This window comes from Oncorhynchus mykiss, chromosome 4 (genome assembly GCF_057628025.1).
Source record: "Oncorhynchus mykiss isolate SJ-2025 chromosome 4, ASM5762802v1, whole genome shotgun sequence".
Lineage (NCBI taxonomy): Eukaryota > Metazoa > Chordata > Actinopteri > Salmoniformes > Salmonidae > Oncorhynchus > Oncorhynchus mykiss.
Genome location: NC_143025.1, coordinates 64,281,530 through 64,301,923, shown reverse-complemented (window position 1 = coordinate 64,301,923; position 20,394 = coordinate 64,281,530). Strand labels below are relative to the sequence as shown.

Sequence of the window (20,394 nt, the reverse complement as noted above, 5' to 3'; positions counted from 1 at the left end):
GCACGGTGTTGGGCTGTAAGCACAACCCCCACCTGTGGACGTCGGGCCCTCATACCACCCTCATGGAGTCTGTTTCTGACCGTTTGAGCAGACACATGCACATTTGTGGCCTGCTGGAGGTCATTTTGCAGGGCTCTGGCAGTGCTCCTCCTGCTCCTCCCTGCACAAAAGCAGAGGTAGTGGTCCTGCTGCTGGGTTGTTGCCCTCCTACGGCCTCCTCCACGTCTCCTGATGTACTGGCCTGTCTCCTGGTAGCGACTCCATGCTCTGGACACTACGCTGACAGACACAGCAAACCTTCTTGCCACAACTCGCATTGATGTGCCATCCTGGATGAGCTGCACTAACTGTGCCACTTGTGTGGGTTGTAGACTCCATCTCATGCTACCACTAGAGTGAAAGCACCGCCAGCATTCAAAAGTGACCAAAACATCAGCCAGGAAGCATAGGAACTGAGAAGTGGTCTGTGGTCACCACCTGCAGAACCACTCCTTTATTGGGGGTGTCTTGCTAATTGCCTATAATTTCCACCTGTTGTCTATTCCATTTGCACAACAGCATGTGAAATTTATTGTCAATCAGTGTTGCTTCCAAAGTGGACAGTTTGATTTCACAGAAGTGTGATTGACTTGGAGTTACATTGTGTTGTTTAAGTGTTCCCTTTATTTTTTTGAGCAGTGTATATGGAGTAAAAAGTACAGTACATTTAGGAATGTAGTGAAGTAAATGGTAAAGTTGTCAAAAATAGAAATAGTAGATAGTGTTGGGAGGCCAACACCCAGAAAATAGTTTGTGTGGAGGTGCTGACTAACGGCGAATAAACTGTAAACTATCAAAAGAAAGTCGCACACTGCATGTATAATCTCCAAAAATGTAATGGCTATTCACCAACGTTTCGGCATCACTGTGCCTTCCTCAGGGTGTAATATAAATAGTAAAATATAAATAGTAAAGTATAGATACCCAAAAAACAACTTAAGTAGTACTTTCAAGTATTTTTACTTAAGTACTTTACACCACTGCCAATGTATTGTCCATGTAAAAAACCTGTCTGATTAGGGTGAATAATATCCGACAATACCTTTTAAATTCTATGTGCTATGCATTTTGCTAGAATTTTTGCATGACAACACTGAAGTGTAAGCAGCCTCCAATTTTTGAAACCGACTGGATTATTACATTTACCACCTGGTTCCTGTTTCAGGAATAATGAAATCAGACCTTCTTGTTGAGTATCTGATAATCTACCATTTTTATAGGAATGTTTAAAACATATTAATAATGCTCCTCTGAGTACATCAACAAAGGTTTGGTATACCTCAACTGGTATGTCATCCAGCCCTGGAGTTTTCCCAGACTTAAAGGCTTTAATAGCATCAATAAGTTACTCCTCTGTAATGTGGCCTTCACATGAGTCTACAGCTGTTAATTTTACATTATTAATAGAAAAAAAATCCATAGAATTAACTTCGGTTAGTGGAGATGGAGGAGACTGAAATGAAAATATATGCTTTAAGTACTTTGCTTCCTCTTTCAAAATATTATTTCATGAATCATGGGTGACTCCATCATTAGTTTCAGTAAATCATTTTTGGTAGCATTTCTATGTTGAAGATTAAAAAAGAGTATGGGGCATTTTTCTCCATATTCCATCCAGTTTGCTTCATTTTTTTAAATATATTACATTTGATCTTTCTTGAATTAGTCCATTTCCTTTTGTTTTTCCCCTAACTTATTCTGTCTCTTATTCTGTCTCTATACTTAAGTATCACAAGTAAATGTAATTGCTAAAATATACTTAAGTATCAAAGTAAAAGTATAAATAATTTCAAACTCCTTATATTAAGCAGATCGGATGGCACGATTGTTTTCTAAATTACAGATTACAGATAGCCAGGAGCACACTCCAATTACAGATAGTCAGGGGCACACTCCAACACTAAGACATCATCGACAAACAAAGCATTTGTGTTTAGTGAGTCCACCAGATCAGACGCAGTAGGGATAACCGGGGATTTTCTCAGGATAAGTGTGTGAATTGTCCTGTTAAGCATTCAAAATGTAACACTGACTTTTCGGTGTCAGGGAAAATGTATGGAGTAAAGAGTACATTATTTTCTTTAGGAATGCAGTGAACTAAAAGTAAAATATGTCAAAAATATAAATTAGTAAAGTACAGAATCTACTTAAGTAGTACTTTAAAGTATTTTTACTTAAGTAATTTACACCACTGTCCCTGATTAGTGGGGAACAATGAAAACACGCAGTGGAACTCGCTTCGAGGTCTAGAGTTGTGTTTGAGGGTACCACACAAATCAAAATCTGTTCACCCAAAGGTGTCGTCTGTTGAAGAGGGTCAAAGCCATATTTGTATTTTAACGTGTTGTATATGAAAGAGTTAAAATAATGCTGCTGTTGCTGCCGTTCCATTTCTGATTCCAGTTCAGGATATGACGCCTGAGTTGACAGCTTCAAACGTTCATAGGCGGGTGTGTTGTCTGGTTTCGGTGTGGTTTTAGCTCTTTTTGTCAGACGAAAAGAAATGTAATTAACGTTATATTTTTTTGCCATTTTTAAACGCTTGACTCGATTTGTTTCAGTCCTTGGGTGCGGTTCTACACTTTTTGTGTCGTATTTTGTTTTTTACATCAATGCAACAGGTGGGTGTAGCTAGCAAACTAGCATGCTAAAGAAGTTTGGGAGTTAATTTGTAGTTGCTAATTTGACATGAAATGTTTTATGTGCCAGTAACGCTATGTAACAAATACTTTTGCTAGTTTTATTGCTGGTATTTTCTAAATTGTGATGTTCGTTCATCTGAAACGTGTTAGTTAACAAACTAGCCAAGTTATGCTAAGCTAACAATCCGATATCATTCAACTCCCTGTCACAGCTGGCATCTTCATGTCCATCTTTTGCCATTTAATGTTTTGTTTTACAGGATCTCTGTTGTCATGCCTTCTGGGGAGAACTGCATTATAACACCACAAAAAACATCACTTTAATCTAATAAAATGTTCATCTCTCTAGAATGAGTCTGCATGAGATCAATGAAAACGTGAAACTTGCTCGAGAGTACGCTTTGCTTGGGAACTACAGTTCTGCTATTGTTTGTTATCGGGGAGTACTTGAACAAATCAAGAAATACCTTTTCACAGTACGGGACAGTAGCTTCCAACAGAAATGGCAACAGGTAAAATCTATGACATTTGTCATTGTTAAACCTAAGTTTGTTTGATTGGAACAGAGTTTTGGTCAATAGCAACATAAGAAAGGCACATTTACTGACATCTCTTTACAGGTATGGCAAGAGATAAACGAAGAAAACAATCAGGTTCAAGAAATAATGACAACTCTAGAAAGTTTTCAACTGGAGACCACCCCATCCAAACCACCAAGTAATCAAGATGACATTAATGACATATGGCCTGTACAAGTAGAGCGCAGGTACAGCATGGACTCCTTTCACACAGATTTCTATTCTAGTGTATATATTTAGAGACCCAGTCATTCATTTACTTGGAAAATATATTCAAGTTGTTTTCATGTCTTTGCATTAGTATCTGATGGGGTTTGCACTTTGGTTAGTAAGAGGGGAGAATAAGCTGTTTGTCTGAAGAAAATAACTTAATGATCCAGTCATATGAGTGAGATTAGTGCTCAGAGTGCCTGGTAGTGGCCTGCTCTTTCAGCACTCAAAGGTACCCACTTGATGTCCAAATGTCATCTTTTAAGATACTTTTAGGTTCAGCTAGTTTGTATTATTTGGAGTGCTTAGGCTGATTGATGTACTATTCCCTTCTTTCCTTAAAGAGCCTCTCCTCTTCCGGTTAGGAGGCCCCCGGTTCCCTACAAAGACAGTAAACCACACAACAACCGCCTGAGTGTGGCCGGTGTGCGGGCTCAGCATCGGCAGTCACCACGTGGGGCCAATGGGGACCGAGCCAAACCTTTGAAGGGCAAGGAAAAAAAAGAGCCCCCAGCCAAACCAAAAGACGACAAGGTAAATGACAATGTACCATCAAGGGCTCAAATAGGGACTGAAAGATTCTTTGTTACACCCTTACATAATACACACATAGACCACTCCTACCACAAGGAGGATTATCTTTTCATTGTAAACGCACGAAAATATAAAGGTTCAACTTTATAAATGATCACTGTCCCAGGGAAAATGTAATGCTTTGCCTGGCATTACCCAACCTTAACTTGAAAGCTATTTGCACTGTTGACCAAACATTGTTCACTCTGTTTACCTTAAAATCATCATCACCACCTTGTCAGTCTGGTTCCTGGAATAGAGTGAGCCTCTGCTACACAGTGAGCCCCCTCAGGGCTGACAATCTTCCTGTATGTTTGCCTTGCAGAACAAAGCTGAAGTCTCAGAGAAAGAGGTGAAGCGGTTTGACGGACAAGGATATGACAAAGACCTTATTGAGGCCCTGGAGAGAGACATCATTTCACAGAACCCCAATGTCAAATGGTATGTTTGACTGGCTATCAATTAACCTCCCTGAACAGCTATCATTAACCTCCAGGATTATCCTAAAAATATAATGTATGTTTTTCATTTTAAGAGTTGTCTAACAGGAAATATTTTTCCCCCCTATAGGGATGATATTGCAGACTTGGAAGAAGCAAAAAAGCTTTTGAAAGAAGCTGTTGTGCTACCTATGTGGATGCCAGAGTTTTTCAAAGGAATACGAAGACCATGGAAGGTATACATCGAAGCCCAAGGCCCACTTGATTTATATATTATTTGCATTGGTTGATATGATGCCTTGCTAATATGTGGTGTATCCATGTGCAATATTTTCTTAGGGTGTGCTTATGGTGGGTCCTCCAGGCACAGGAAAGACTCTTCTGGCCAAAGCCGTTGCCACAGAGTGCAGAACCACATTCTTTAACGTCTCGTCTTCTACTCTCACTTCCAAGTACAGAGGAGAGTCTGAAAAACTAGTCCGCATTCTATTTGAAATGGTAAGGTTCTGCCTCATCAGCTCCTCTGCCCGTGCAGTACATTTTTCTTCCTGAAAGAGAGAACCGGCGGCATCATATTACGAAAATGTGAAAAGGCTGTTTTTGAGGTGTGGCTCTTCAGTGTTTAATTTTCTCCTCTGAACAGGCCCGGTTCTATGCCCCCACCACCATATTCATTGATGAGATTGACTCCATGTGCAGCCGCAGAGGAACGTCAGAGGAACATGAGGCTAGCCGGCGGGTGAAGGCAGAGCTGCTGGTCCAGATGGATGGTACAGTAACAGCAGCCACTCTGCTTAATTTGGGAGGCCAAATTAATTAAATCAAATCAAAGTTTGTCACATGCGCTGAATACAACAGACCTTACAGAGAAATGCTTACTTACAGGCTCTAACCAATAGTGCAAAAAAGTTATTAGGTGAACAGTGGGGACGACGTCCTCGATGCACTTATTGATAAAGCCAGTGACTGATGTGGTGTACTGCTCAATGCCATCGGAAGAATCCCGGAACATGTTCCAGTCTGTGATAGCAAAACAGTCCTGTAGTTTAGCATCTGCTTCATCGGACCACTTTTTTTTAATAGACCAAGTCACTGGTGCATGCACCACTGGTACATGCACTATTCATGTCTCTACAACAATGTTTATTGCCCAATAGATTGTACCTTAAATACATAGCAGTGATAATATAAATTTGATTGTTAATGGGATTTTATGCTGTTTAGGTGTGGGAGGAGCATCAGATAATGAGGATCCCTCTAAGATGGTGATGGTGCTGGCAGCCACTAACTTTCCCTGGGACATCGATGAGGCTCTGAGGAGACGTCTGGAGAAGAGAATCTACATCCCTCTGCCTTCAGGTCAACAATCATTGGAACACTGTTTTCCTGAAATATATATATATATATATGTGTATGTATGTATATGTTCACAATGGTGTGACTGGCTTGTTTTCTCTGCAGCCAAGGGCAGAGTGGAGCTGCTGAGGATCAACCTAAAGGAGCTGGAGCTGGCCAATGATGTGGATATGGCAAAGATAGCAGAGCAGAGTGAGGGCTACTCAGGAGCAGACATCACCAATGTGTGCAGGTAAGGCCTTATCTTTTCAGGTTTATTAAAAAATATATATATTTAAGCGAACAGTCGTAAATAAACACTTGCGTATTTGTTCAAATACAATCATTCAGCTGAGACTCACTGATTTGAAAACGAGATGCCTCTTCAATTAGGAAATAATGGTGAAATGAACCACTCTTCACTTTATGAGAGTAAAGTCAGGTGTGTTCCACTGCCTTTAGTAAACACTGTCCATTACATCTGTAGGGACGCCTCTCTGATGGCCATGCGGCGAAGGATCGAGGGGCTGACGCCAGAGGAGATCCGTAACATCTCCAGAGCCGAGATGCACATGCCCACCACCATGGAGGACTTTGAGTCTTCTCTGAAGAAAGTGTCCAAGTCTGTATCGGCGTCCGATCTAGAGAAGTATGAGAAGTGGATTGAAGAGTTTGGCTCCTGCTGAGAGTTAATCAGGAAGCCTGCAGGGGATTTGGTGGGATGCTCAGTTGATATTCTGGGAACAATAATTTAACTGTAATGGTTTCCCTTTCTTTGTAAATTATTTATATCTTAGGCTAGGTGATGCGAAATGCCTTAAAGTAGGGTAACCATGCACCTAAGTAAGCTGTTCTATAAAGGCCCAGGAGTGCTGGAACGAAGACTGTTGAAAACCAAATGATTCTCTGATGTGTTTTATTATAGCTCAATTTACACTAGTAGATTAGCTGTTAAGTAAGTTCATTCATTTGCACTACCAGGTCTCATGACAGCAAATTATATGGTTCTTTCTATTTCAATTGAACTCCTTTGCTACCAAAGTATCCAGTGTCTTTGGGTTTTATCAGATGTGCTACTGCTATCAGTTAATCAAAGATACACTACCAGAACATTTTTTATGACCTTGATTTAATTTCTAAATATGTATTTAGGGAACCAACTGGTTCTACCCACATTTTGTGGATGTGAATTTATATACCAATCATAGAACACTAACCATGTCTTAATAAAGCTATAAAAGTCAAATATTACTTGCATTGACAAGGCTTCCATGTGCTTTATTTGCATGTAACCTGGCTGTATTGTGTAGCGTGAATGTCACTAACATTACAGAAACATTTATTGAGCAGCATTTGGGAATTCAATGTAGTTTGATTAGAATGAAAATACATTATGCACACAAGTCATGCTCCCATGCTTCAGTACAACACAAGACTGAAATGGAATTGAGGCACCATAGAAGCAACAAAAAGGTCAAATAACTTACGTTCTTCATCCATTCACTGAAGTTCAAATCGGCATGCAGTTTCCTTCTTAAGCGGTTTCTGTGACCGCCAACTGCATTCACTACTACGGCCTCTCTTGCAAGTTCTGCTGAGGCAGAAAGTCAATGTGCCAAGGCCCCATTCAATGCCATGCGTACGTCAACCAGGAGCCTAGCCTTGAATCACATTGATACAATTATATTTTGGTCATGCCTTTGAGGCAAACCAGCCAATATGCTACTGGGAGAAGAGTAGGTCTGACTAACTATATTGAGACAAGATGCGCTTTATAAAAAAAAAAGGTCCTATAAGTGTCACCATTTTCATTAATTGCAAAGAACATCCGTTAACCATATTCAGTTCAAATGCATACGAACAAGCATTTATTAAAGCAGCGGGGGCTTATTCTGTGAGTGCAATGTTTCCAGAGTGAACATAATTGGAATGTAAAGACTGGAAATGAATCGCTTCTCCAGTTCATGTCCATGCTATACTTTCTAGGTCTATCTGTATCTGTGACAGAGAGCCAAGTGAATATGCCCCAGAGGTCGCGCCACTAGGAACTGTCTTCTCGAACAATTGAAATGGTTAGATTTCATATTTGATCATTATTCTGCACTGCACTTATGGGTGCAAGACTAGGCATTCCTGTCCATTTTATGAACTTTACCGCAGCCAAGAGTCAAGCTTAGTCAAAATGCAATAGCAACATTCAATATTTTTTTTGTTTTTGATCCTTTTACAATTAATGTATAGGTGAGGCCTTGACATATGTACTGGCTAAAAAAAACAGTAAATAAAAGCTGCTTGTCTTGCATGCAGACAAACACCAAATCCTCAGTTCAATCCTCCAGTCAGAATGATAAAATGAGCAATAAACCAATATTAACGTGTGGTATATTTACATTTGTCATTTAGCAGACGCTCTTATCCAGAGCGACTTACATGAGCAATTAGGGTTACGTGCCTTGCCCAAGGGAACATCGGCATATTCACAGTCAGCTCGGGGATTCAAACCAGCGCCCTTTCAGGTTACTGGCCCAACACTCTTCACCGCTAGGCTACCTGTATATCCAAACTTCTTAACACAAAGTAATATTGTAACTTGAGGTAACACAATCATAATATTAAAAGTAACAGTGTGCAGTAGGTAGCTAGGTCCATAGGTATGATCTGCTTGCAGTATTAACATAGATTCATGTTTTGAGTAGAGGGTATAAAGCAAATAATGTGTATGCAATGCATGTTTAAGTGCTACAAAAAGATTATGGTTTCTCTAACCACATAATGCCTTGTTGTCAACAGCTGCAATCAGACTCACTCCACTTCATCAGTCTTCAGTTTTCATTTAAGGCTTTTTCCTCTGCTTCTATTTCAATGTTCTCTAGCAGGGTGTGTTTCTCATCTTCAGGCATCAGAGTCACAGGATTTAAATGGAAAATTCCCCTAGAGGAAAAGGTACAACATTAATTTTCCTAGTAAAAATCACACTTAAAAAGGGGGCAATCAGCAGTGCTACTTACAATTTTAAACTTCCATCATTAATATGTACCCATTGATTCTTGAAAAAGATGTGCTTAGTTCAGCTGTCGTGTCCTATCAGAACCCGAAGTATACTCCAATGTTTGGTTCAAACTAATTTTGATAGCATTAGCATGTATGTTCAGTCCTTGCATCCATACCTCTGTCTATGAATTTGAGTGTGGTTACATTTCTCCAGCCATCCCTCAGCTTTTTACTAAAACAGGGGTGGGGAAGACACTTTTGTTCTACTGCTAATTGCCGCATTAAGAAAAGATGCGACTGATGTGCCTCAAATGGTCTTGGCAGTAAGGTGTGGTCAATGACAAATCCTGCATACTGACCTGGCAATGTTTCATTTAATTCTACAACAATCATGTAAGCAGGCACAACAGGACCTATGTGAAAACATACTTGTGTTCACATGTTGGGAAGAGCATGTCCAGGATCTTGACAATGACCGCTGACCCAACCACACCAATCACCACCACCCACATGATCAAGAAGAACAGGGGCAAGGACTCAGACCAGAAGCGTCGCAGGCGGTCCCTCACCTCCTCCACCCATCGACACATGGCCTGCAAACAGATTCAAACTTCAAAGCACATTCCGAGCACATCCTAGAAAATGTATTTTGTGCATTTGATTTGGATCTGATGTCCAATTTACTTACACTGTAAGAGGAGATGGATTGTTTGAGCGGTGCCTCTGTCTGCATTTCATCCGACAGCCCTCCCAAGTCATCATCCTCATCATTGTTATCATACAGCAAGTCTGGGTCCATGCGGAGGGGAGTCTCTGGGAGCTTGCCTGGGGCAGCAATCTCCTCCTGGGTGGTGTCAGCATGCTTCAGAGGGTAATGAATGGTGGTATGGGACATCACTTGGTCTTCAGCTGAGCAGAAGGAAGTGGAACATTACCGTTCACAAACTAATTTAGGAACACTACTTTAGTAATGGAATTGAGAACTTGTCCTTTTCATGTAAAAGTATGAGAACAAAAATAGTTATTCTTGCATACCTTTTTTAGGATTTGTTGGATCTGTGATGACCACATCATTTTCCCTTGGGATCCTGAAGATCTCACTGTGTCCAATGGGGTAGGTGTTGGTATACTGAGCAAGCTTCTGGAAATTGGGGCTCATCAGTATCTTCACTTCGCACATTTCTGGCTGCTGGACCTAAGTGATAGAAAAGGACACAAAAGCCATAAGATCACAGATTTACCATCATTGTACCACCCACCATGGTGAAAATATGCTGTGACAAATATCCTAACAATTATTTTGTCCTTTTCTCCAAGTAACTTGACCTTTTTCCCCTCCATCTCAATGACCTCGCTGAACACCTGGAGAGCCACCACCTCTTCTGAATCACTCCACAGGCGATTCTGGCTCACCATCACCCGGGTGACAGTGGACACATAGTCACCAGATTCAAATTCACTGGTTCCATTGATGGTATCCACTGTAAACAGAGTAAAAATCTGTATTAATCAGGTGCATAATGCAGTTCTGTAAGCAGCAAAAGCATTTTCACTACTCACACAGCAAGGCCTGGCAGTTCAACCTAGTCACCCCTGACAACTCCACAGGGATGTCATTGATGAGCACCTGTTCTTCATCCACTGAAATATTCAGGTTGATCTGAAAAGGTAAATGTATTGATTTAATTATGTTATTATCCAATACCATTATGACAGGCTTATTAATAGACAACTTCAGAGTATTATAGCTTACCTGCAAGTTGTTGGACTCCTGCACCTGTGTGTCATCCAATGTCCCTGCTGTCACATTGATCAGAATGCTTTCCTGTGTGAGAATCATGAATGGGAAAGAGGAACATGATATACACATTAGCTAGCTAGGTAAATAACATTATTCACCAAAACATCAGGACCAGTGAGAGTGACACTTCAGGGCATGCTACCTGGCTTGTATTGTTCTCATGCTACTTGGATAAAAACATAAACATTAGCTAGTTAGCTAGCTGCAGTGAGTCAGATAGCAACAAAGGTAACGTTAGCATCATTAGCCAGCTAGTTACCTACCAATATTAGTTGACTCGCTAGTTAGCTGCATTCAGCACAGTAGGTAAACATAGTTAAGACTAACGTTACCTTGTTGATTTGACCAGCTAACAGTTGACGTTATCTAGACTAGTTTATTTTTATAAATATTTTTTTTTATAGCTATCTAGTCTAGTACCGTGGTAAATTTGTCTCCTACCGTGTTCAACTGTCGAGGTGCAGACTCAGCTAAAATAAACGACATAAACAGAAAAAATAGAGAATAACTTAATGTTCGTTTCATCGCCATCTTCTAGCGGTCGTTGAAAAATATTTTGCAGGAAACTTATTTTCAGTCTGATCAAAGGAAACAACAATACGGTCGTCACCAGTTACCACGGCCACAAAGTCATTAACTCCGCCTATTTCTACGATTTATATTCTTAAAATGTGATTTTAAACCTAATCCTTAACTTAATCACGTGGCTAACCTTATACCTAACCCTAACCTTAAAATAAGACAAAATTATTTTTTTGGTTTTCGTACATTTTTACCATATAGATGTTCTGACTTTGTGGTTGTGGTAACTAGTGGAAACCCACAACACCCCCAAGTGACACCGGAACCAAACAAGAGCGCGTGCGCAGCTGCGCAGTCACCCTGCAAACATGGCGGTTCTTCTTGAAACAACATTGGGTGATATCGTCATTGATTTATTTACAGAAGAAAGGCCTAAAAGTAAGAAAACATGCACTAACACATCCGACGTTAATATTTGGTAACACCGCCTACATTTCGTTATAATTAAAGCTTCTCAGAAAGTCAAATATCGCCTTTTAAGTTGCTGCTAGCAAGTGCTAGATAACAAGATAGCCAACCATTCATTTACCCAGCGATAGCAAATGCTACCTGTTAATGTTATATTTAGGCTAGCTAACAAACATTTAAAAAGATAGGATTGCTTTGGGGACACTCCATCTGACAGTTCACTCTGTGTTGATGTGGCGCAATCATTGAAACTCAGGGAAAGGAAATCCTAACGTCTTATGAATGTGATGTGTTCTCATAATGATGATCAGCTCCTTTTTTTTCTAGCATCCCTGAATTTCCTGAAGTTATGCAAAATCAAATTCTACAATTACTGCCTCATCCACAATGTCCAGAGAGATTTTATTGTGCAGACTGGAGATCCCACTGGGACTGGCCGTGGTGGAGAATCTGTCTATGGGTCAGTCCTCTTCCTTAGCATAAACAGCATTGTCCAAAATCATCATCACAGCTGTAGTTTATATCTCACAGGAATGTTGATGATTTATTTTCTATACCCTCAGTAAACTATATGGAGACCAGGCCCGCTTCTATGATGCAGAGAAAAACCCACGGATCAAACACAGAAAGAAGGGGATGGTGTCCATGGTGAACAATGGCAGTGACCAACATGGTTCTCAGGTTGGTAAAACTGCCATCCACCTCCTCAGTATTTAACTGCTATCAGTTTGAAAGCCACAATGTTAGCCTACAGATTCGAGTAGGACAGATGGCAAGCATCTGAAATCTTTTATTTGTGCTGTAACAATCTCCTTGGTCCCCAGTTCCTGATCACCACTGGTGAGAACTTGGACTACCTGGATGGGGTCCACACTGTGTTCGGAGAGGTGTCAGAGGGTATGGACGTCTTGGCCAAGATCAATGAGACCTTCGTTGACAAGGATTTCATCCCTTTTCAGGATATCAGGTCAGCAAATTTAATTTCCTTTAATCATATTTTAATGTAGCCATTTTAGAGGGAGATTAGAATAGAATTTTATACAAAAAAATTATAATAAACACTCACTGTTCTATGAATACCTAGAGTTTAGCCTATTTATTGATGTAAATACCTGTCAATATAAATACATTTGACTGGTCATTCTTATTGGTCTATAGGTTAATTTGCATTACTTAGTCAAATTAAATTGGTGCATGTGTACAGTATATTTGTTATGTATCTTATTTATCAATACGCATACAGTATACAGATGTGGCATATCAAGAAGCTGATTAAACAGCATGATCATTACATTTTGTGCTGGGGACAATAAAAGGCCACTCTAAAATGTGCAGTTTTGTGTCACAACACAATGCCACAGATGTCTCAAGTTGAGGGAGTTTTTAATTGGCATGCTGTCTGCAAGACTGTCCACCAAAGCTTTTGCCAGAAAACTGAAAGTTAATTTCTCGACCATAAGCCGCCTCCAAGGTCGTTTTAGAGAATTTGTTGTTTTAGAGAGAAGTACGTCCAACCGGCCTCACAACCGCAGATCATGTGTAACCACGGCAGCGCAGGACCTCCACATCCGGCTTCTTCACCTGCAGGATCGTCTGAGACCAGCCACCCGGACAGCTGATAAAACATTGGGTTTGCACAAATGAATAATTTTTGCACAGACTGTCTCAGGGAAGCTCATCTGCGTGCTAGTCGTCCTCAGCAGGGTCTTGACATGACCGCAGTTCGGCATCGTAATCGACTTAAGTGGGAAAATGCTCACCTTGGATGGCTACTGGCACGCTTGAAACGGATGAATCCCGGTGTCAACTGTACCGGGCAGATGGCAAACAGTGTGTATGGTGTCGTGTGGGCGAGCGGTTTGCTTATGTCAACGTTGTGAACAGAGTGCCCCGTGGTGTGATGGTATGGGCGTGCAATTTGCCATTCATCCACTCCCATCACGTCATGTTTTAGCATGACAATGCACAGCCCCATGTCGCAAGGATCCGTACACAATTCCTGGAAGCTGGAAATGGCATGCATACTCACCAGACATGTCACCCATTGAGCAAGTTTGGGATGCTCTGGATCGACGTGTATGACAGCATGTTCCCGTCCCCGTCAGTATCCAGCAACGCAACTCGTCATTGTAAATAATATTTTTTTCTTAACTGACTTGCATAGAAAAACTTCAAAACACACATTGAAGAGGAGACAACATTCCACAGGCCCCAACCAACATCCTGATCAACTCTATGCAAAGGCGATTTTGCGCTGCAAGAGGCAAATGGTCACACCAGATAATGACTGGTTTTCTGATCCATATACATCCCATACTTTTTTAAAAAGGTATCTGTGATGCATATCTGTATTCCCAGTCATGTGAAATCCATAGATTAGGACCTAATTTATTTATTTCAATTTACTGATTTAGTTTAAATCAAATCAAATTGAATTTGTCACATGCGCCGAATACAATGAAATACTTAATTACAAGCCCTTAACCAACAATGCAGTTTTAAGAAAAAGTGTTAAGTAAAAAATGTAAAATAAAAGTAACAAATAATAAAACAGCAGCAGTAAAAAAATAAAAGCGAGGCTATATACAGGGGGTGCCGGTACAGAGTCAATGTGCGGGGGCACCGGTTAGTTGAGGTAATTGAGGTATTATGTACATGTAGGTAGAGTTAAAGTGACTATGCATAGATAATAAACAGAGAGTAGCAGCAGCGTGAAAGAGGTAGCCCTTTGATTAGCTGTTCAGGAGTCTTGTGGCTTGGGGGTAGAAACTGATTAGAATCCTTTTGGACCTAGACCTGGCGTTCTGGTACCGCTTGCTTTGTGGCAGCAGAGAGAACAGTCTACGAATAGGGTGGCTGGAGTCTTTGACATATTTTAGGACTTTCCTCATGGGTCCTGGTATAGAGGTCCTGGATGGCAGGAAACTTGGCCCCAGTGATGTACTGGGCCGTATGCACTACCCTCTGTAGTGCCTTGCGGTCGGAGGCCGAGCAGTTGTCATACCAGGCAGTTATGCAACCAGTCAGGATGCTCTCAATGGTACAGCTGTAAAACCTTTTGAGGATCTGAGGACCCATGCCAAATCTTTTCAGTCTCCTGAGAGGGAATAAGTTTTGTTGTGCCCTCTTCACGACTGTCTTAGTTTGTTTGGACCATGATAGTTTGTTGGTGATGTGGACACCAGGGAACTTGAAGATCTCAACCTGCTCCACTACAGCCCCGTCATTGAGAATGGGGGCTTGCTTGGTCCTCCTTTTCCTGTAGTCCACGATCATCTCCTTTGTCTTGATCACGTTGAGGGAGAAGTTGTTGTCCTTGCACCACACGGCCAGGTCTCTGAGCTCCTCCCTATAGGCTGTCTCATAGTTGTCTGTGATCAGGCCTACCAATGTTGTGTCAACGGAAAACTTGATGAGGGTGTTGGAGTCGTGCCTGAACTGAATTGTAACTATATTTTTGTTCAGTGTAGATTGACATGGGCTAGAGATTTTGCTGTTCGGTACTCATCTTGTTGACTGATGAAAAGTAAATGTGGACAGTTGTTCTAACATCTTTAAAGTGCGCATCAGAATTCGGTAAGAAGGACCGCACATCATTGCATCCTCGACTTCCATGTTCTGTTAATATGAATTACTTTCATCTAAATGCGATTTCTGTCAGTCTGACCACTGTGGGTGGACGCCCTAATCAGGTTACGCACCCAATGTGTATGGGTCCGGTAAATTTCTCAAATATCTGGTAAATTAAGGGTGCAATATGCAGAAATCATTTCCAATTTGCAAAAAGTTGGCAGAATTTCAGTTTGTGACAAAACAAGCAAGTATAGTGTAGAGAATCATTGTACCATCTAAACCGCTGTAAAATATATTTTCCATAACCAAAAATATTGTATTTTCAGCTGTTTGAAGCTGATGTACAAAACCGAAAGTAAAACACTCTCTAAAATGAAACTTGAATGGGAAGCATAGAAATAGCACACACAGAACAGATCTACTACTTCTTATACTTGCTTTCGATGACAGATCTATAACTCACATTTCTATGCAAATTTGGTCAGGTCGCCCAAAAAGTTGCATATTGTAGCTTTTTTTTTTTTTTATGTCCGGCGGCACATTTTCCAAAAGTAAACCCTGCTACAGTGGTGTCAATAAAATGACCTACTCAGATAGACATCCCAGTATAAGGTGGAGAGAAAATAGGTATGATACTTGTTTTGTTATTGCAGAATAAACCACACTGTGATCCTGGAAGACCCTTTCGATGACCCTGCTGACTTGCCCGTGCCTGACCGCTCCCCTGAGCCTACCAAGGAACAGCTGGATGTATGTGACTGGACACTTTCTGTACCGTTGAATTAAAAGCAATGCATATCTCCCTTTCAGAGCAAAAGTATTGTAAACGATATTACTTTAATATAAAATTAAACAGGTTTAAGTTAGTTCATTATTGTCTTCAGTACCAGAAAACAATGAATGATGCAACTTCTGACGTCTAACCTTACTGGCCCCTCTTTGGTGTGCAGAGTGGTCGTATTGGAGCTGATGAAGTGATCAACGACACAGATGGGAAGAAGGCTGAGGAGCTGGATGAGCTGCTGAAGGAGAAGGAGGCCAAGACACAGGCTATCCTGCTGGAGATGGTGAGAGGGGGGTGGTCCACTTAGCCTTGTAGAGGATGTCCATACTTTCAGGAGTGATGGCAGAAGGGATTTTGTAACACTCAACATTACCACTTGTTTGTGCAGATTGCTGTTGAAGAACCCAACAGTACTTCTGCTGTAGTAGTTAATTAGCTAGTGAACATATTAGTGTTGTAAACATTATATGGTGGTTTTATAAGAGTTTTGTGGTTTGACGTGTGTATGTGCTTGTGTAGGTGGGTGATCTCCCTGATGCGGAAGTGAAACCTCCTGAGAATGTGCTGTTTGTGTGTAAGCTGAACCCTGTGACCACAGATGAAGACCTGGAGATCATTTTCTCCCGCTTCGGACTTATTAAGTGGTAAAATAGACCCTGTCTATTTCCATATACTGGCCTCATAACATTACGATACATATTTAATTATAAATAGACCTAGTCCTAACCAATTTAAATATTGAATGTACCATGATTAACATGTTCTTAATTTGCTACAGCTGTGAGATCATCAGAGACTGGAAGTCAGGAGAGTCTCTGTGCTATGCTTTCATAGAGTTTGAAAAGGTGTGTATTGGTTTGGTTTTCACATGATTGCTTTATGTACCATGAGTTATCATAAAAGCATTTTAGCCCTATTTTGATTATGCATAGAAATAAAAGTTGAACATTGCTCCACTCCGGTTCATAAGTACACAGAACAAAAATACAAATGCAACATGTAAAGTGTTGGTCCCATGTTTCATGAGCTGAAGTAAAAGGTCCCAGAAATGTTCTGTAAAAAGCTTTTTCACCTGCGAGATCGTCTGAGACCAGCCACCCAGGCACTGATGAAACTGAGTATTTCTGTCTGTAATAAAGTCCTTTTGTGGGGAAAAACTCATTCTAATTGGCTTGGCCTTGCTCCCCAGTGGGTGAGCCTATGCCCTCCCAGGCCCACCCATGGCTGCACCCCTGCCCAGTTGTGAAATCCATAGATGAAGGCCTAATAAATTATTTTAAATTAACTGATTTCCTTATATGAACTGTAACTCAGTAAAATCGTTCAAATTGTTGCATGTTGCGTTTATATTTTTGTTCAGCATACAAATCAAGACAGAAATCTAAAGATAGAGATTCCTTTTTGAACAATTCAAGTGCAGTTGTGCAAAATATCAATAGATGGCACCAGTTAGTCAGAATTGAGAGGGTTTAAATGAATTCATTTGAATGGTCATATGGTTTTGTTTACTGAAATTAATTCCCTTGTTCACTGGATCCATAAGGGCTCACATGACCCTCTTTTAGATGCAATTGATGTCCTTTCTGTGCACAGGAGGAGGACTGTGAAAAGGCCTTCTTCAAGATGGACAATGTGCTCATAGATGACAGGCGCATACACGTGGACTTCAGCCAGTCTGTTTCAAAGATCAAGTGGAAAGGCAAAGGTAAACACTTATTAAAACAACTCACTTGGACTTTTATTTAAAGGTTTTGTGTGATCCATAAAGTATGTGTTATGTATACTTTCAGAGACTCAATTAAGCCCTAATAAGGCACTTAAACTAAAGGATGTGCCATTCACCTCTGCTAAGTAGAGAACTTCACATGGGTCTTTTGTTTTCTAGGTGGAAAGTATACCAAGGATGACTTCAAGGCCTATGAAAAAGACGCGGGATCCAAATTAGCTCTCAAGGATAAAGTCAAACCTAAGCAGGAGTATCCTTAAATGTGTTTATATTTGCTATTCAATATGTAGAGGAGAATATGAGTTCAAGTGTAAAATACTTAAACTCAACTGTGCACCATTTCACATAGCTGTCAGGACAGAGAGAGGTAAACTATTGTGAAGACATTTCTCTGTTGGAAGAAATGACATTTCTCTGAAAGACTTGGCAAACTTGGAATTGCACACTTTACTTCCTCAAGTTTTTCTAAACATTCCCAAAAGCTCCAAATACGACCTGCTTTTAGAGGAAGAGGAAGAAGGAACAAGCCATCGGCATGCTGAGAAGAAACACAAGGATAAGAAACACAATCACTCGGATGACGAGGACACCAGGAAATCCAGGAAATCCAAGGTGGCCTGAAAATGGCTCTTGAACTAATTGTTTTCCTTGTGGTGGGCACATATACTTTCTTTCACAAGAATGTTCAGTAGGAGCATTAGAATAAGCATGACTCATGTCATTTGGGAATGGCTTGTCATTTCAGCAGTTGTGACACTAGTCACTTGAGGTATACTGAGTCATTCCACAGAGCTTTGTTTCAGCACCACCAAAGATTTCTCTTGAACCTTTGTCAAACCTGTTTCTCTCCCTATGTTATACCTACAGTGGAACAGTGAGGAGCCCAGGCGGGAGAAAAAGACAGACCGGCAGCATTCACGCTCCAGGGAAAGAGACCGCCACCACAAGCACAGCAAGTCCCATGAAAAGCACCGCCCAGAGAGGAGCCGCAGTCGCTCACCCAAGAAGTCTAAAGACAAGGAGAGGAGCAGACACCGATGATGAGAGAGGGATAGGAACAGGGTTGAGGCCAATTCCATTTCAATTCCCCATCCATATACTGAATTGGAAAATCCTCTTTGAAAAATAAATGTCAGTTCATTTCATGAATTGACTCAATTGAAATGGAATTGGACCGCCCTGATACCTGTCACTGTGGCCCCTACTACCCCAACACCACCCATGTCTGAGAGAGCAGCACTAGGGACTCGGCCCTCACATTACATGGGGGGGGGGAAATATAATGGGATGTTTACCCTAATTACCTGGAAGTAACACAGTGTTACGTAACCTGAGAACACTGCTCATTATGAATAATAAAACATTTCAGCCTGAACTGCTCGATTCCTATAGGGCAACATTCTGTATTTAGGTCTACACAGCATTTTCCAAATCAATCTCCATACACACATAATAACTAAGTCCCCAGTCAGTAATGTTCTATAAGTATAATTGTATTTTGGTTTGACTTATACCCCACCCCCCTTTCTCTGTTTATTAATGGGCAGGTGAATGATTCCCCCCCCCCCCCATGTTTGTCCATATTTTAACCTTTTTTTGACTGTAGTTTTTTTTCCAGCTTTTGTACAGAAAATAAATGTACCCAGCTAACAAATATTCCCACAATTTTAACCCTCAGACACATGAATGTTCTTAAAGCGCATCTAGAACATTGTATATTCTGAGAATATTGTAACCACATTCTAGATAAGTAATTTTTTACATTAAAGGAACATTCTGAACTTTAACACCAAAACATGCTAAAAATGTTTTAAGAAGGTTTTTGCTAACATAGAATGTTCCATCAACTAACGGAAAACTAGACTCTCAAACATTAGGGGAACATCACGGGTAATATTACAAAAACGTTCTCTGTACCTAGAATTGTTAGCTGGGTAGTGGGCATGGAAAGCGTGAGTTGTCTGTATGCACACTGCAGAGGGGATTGATTCCCTGTGTCATCCTCCCCATGAGTTCAAGCCGTATGTCAATGAAATAGCATGATACCCAGTGTTGTGGTCAGGACGGAGTCCAGATTTTCATGACTTCTGATTTGACTTGGATTCTCGCGACTTGTATTTGCAGTTGGACTAGATAGGGTACTATGGTAAGGAAAATATTAGCAGCACTGGATGCGCAGAGCAACAAGGGTTCTGTTATCTGGCAGTGAAAGGGCACGCCACACCCAGCACACGTAGCTTATATCAGCTGGTGAGCTGCAAGTGAGGGTTGTGGGCAGGCAAGCTCTGCTCCGATAATCATCGGCTACACATCGCAGAGGCGACTCTCTTGATTCATAACCACCAGTCACCAGCCTACTATTTCGGTTTGCCTGGTTAGGAAACACAAACTGTTTAAGGAATTGAACACAATACTACTATTGAGTTTAATGGTAAAACAACAGTCTAGCTATTTGTCTCCCCCTGATTATAGACAAATATGCTGTCTTTGAATTTGTCGTCTCGCTCTACCCACCTCCAACTTCTCCCCTGCATCTCTTCGCCAGGTTATGACATGTCTCCCTTTAGTTTTTACTCTGCAATAAAAAACCTACAGAAATATCAGTGGGCAATTACAAAAAAATAGCTGAGAGCTGGACTTACCATTCATATATGTAGTAAATAAGTAGTTAAACAGGTATTGTGTAGAACTTGTGAGGTAATGACTAACTAG

The 20,394-nt window shown here is 40.8% G+C and overlaps 3 protein-coding genes across 4 annotated transcripts; 2 read left to right on the top strand and 1 right to left on the bottom strand.

Annotated features, from left to right (window-relative positions):
• Positions 1-2,289: 2,289 nt before the first annotated feature.
• Positions 2,290-7,063, top strand: katna1 (katanin p60 (ATPase containing) subunit A 1). 2 transcript variants are annotated; one of them, XM_021600306.3, is made up of 11 exons: positions 2,290-2,660; positions 3,031-3,193; positions 3,302-3,447; positions 3,814-4,003; positions 4,368-4,483; positions 4,613-4,718; positions 4,822-4,980; positions 5,126-5,252; positions 5,707-5,841; positions 5,944-6,070; positions 6,305-7,063. In XM_021600306.3, the coding sequence occupies exons 2-11, from the start codon at positions 3,032-3,034 to the stop codon at positions 6,501-6,503; spliced, it is 1,467 nt and encodes a 488-aa protein (XP_021455981.2). In that variant the 5' UTR covers positions 2,290-2,660; position 3,031; the 3' UTR covers positions 6,504-7,063. The 2 variants fall into 2 exon arrangements, with proteins under 2 accessions (XP_021455981.2, XP_021455982.2); XM_021600307.3 differs by having other exon boundaries at positions 2,441-2,660; positions 3,835-4,003.
• A 2-nt stretch (positions 7,064-7,065) lies between these two features.
• On the bottom strand, positions 7,066-11,462 carry ginm1 (glycoprotein integral membrane 1). Its single transcript, XM_021600309.3, has 8 exons — positions 11,051-11,462; positions 10,562-10,633; positions 10,369-10,468; positions 10,135-10,289; positions 9,844-10,003; positions 9,497-9,717; positions 9,238-9,401; positions 7,066-8,748 (listed from the first exon to the last, which is right to left on the bottom strand). Exons 1-8 carry the CDS (start codon positions 11,138-11,140, stop codon positions 8,640-8,642), a joined length of 1,071 nt encoding a protein of 356 aa, XP_021455984.1. The 5' UTR covers positions 11,141-11,462; the 3' UTR covers positions 7,066-8,639.
• ppil4 (peptidylprolyl isomerase (cyclophilin)-like 4) lies at positions 11,430-19,477 on the top strand. The gene is made up of 12 exons (XM_021600308.3): positions 11,430-11,569; positions 11,927-12,059; positions 12,163-12,280; positions 12,424-12,566; positions 15,826-15,922; positions 16,123-16,239; positions 16,476-16,600; positions 16,735-16,801; positions 17,550-17,661; positions 17,842-17,932; positions 18,165-18,294; positions 18,550-19,477. The coding sequence occupies exons 1-12, from the start codon at positions 11,500-11,502 to the stop codon at positions 18,721-18,723; spliced, it is 1,377 nt and encodes a 458-aa protein (XP_021455983.1). The 5' UTR covers positions 11,430-11,499; the 3' UTR covers positions 18,724-19,477.
• The last annotated feature ends 917 nt before the right edge of the window (positions 19,478-20,394 follow it).

What these genes read in the sequence shown, in the direction of transcription:
- katna1 (XM_021600306.3), top strand. Translation starts at nt 3,032, where the DNA reads ATGAGTCTGCATGAGATCAATGAAAACGTGAAACTTGCTCGAGAGTAC. An exon ending in CCAAACCAAAAGACGACAAG is followed by an intron (nt 4,004 to 4,367) that starts GTAAATGACAAT and finishes TTTGCCTTGCAG; the next exon opens with AACAAAGCTGAAGTCTCAGA. An exon ending in TCCGCATTCTATTTGAAATG is followed by an intron (nt 4,981 to 5,125) that starts GTAAGGTTCTGC and finishes TCCTCTGAACAG; the next exon opens with GCCCGGTTCTATGCCCCCAC.
- ppil4 (XM_021600308.3), top strand. Translation starts at nt 11,500, where the DNA reads ATGGCGGTTCTTCTTGAAACAACATTGGGTGATATCGTCATTGATTTA. An exon ending in TACAGAAGAAAGGCCTAAAA is followed by an intron (nt 11,570 to 11,926) that starts GTAAGAAAACAT and finishes TTTTTTTTCTAG; the next exon opens with CATCCCTGAATTTCCTGAAG. An exon ending in CTTTCATAGAGTTTGAAAAG is followed by an intron (nt 16,802 to 17,549) that starts GTGTGTATTGGT and finishes TTCTGTGCACAG; the next exon opens with GAGGAGGACTGTGAAAAGGC.
- ginm1 (XM_021600309.3), bottom strand. Translation starts at nt 11,140, where the DNA reads ATGGCGATGAAACGAACATTAAGTTATTCTCTATTTTTTCTGTTTATG. An exon ending in TTGAGATGGAGGGGAAAAAG is followed by an intron (nt 10,004 to 10,134) that starts GTCAAGTTACTT and finishes TCTATCACTTAG; the next exon opens with GTCCAGCAGCCAGAAATGTG. An exon ending in TCCAACAAATCCTAAAAAAG is followed by an intron (nt 9,718 to 9,843) that starts GTATGCAAGAAT and finishes CCTTCTGCTCAG; the next exon opens with CTGAAGACCAAGTGATGTCC.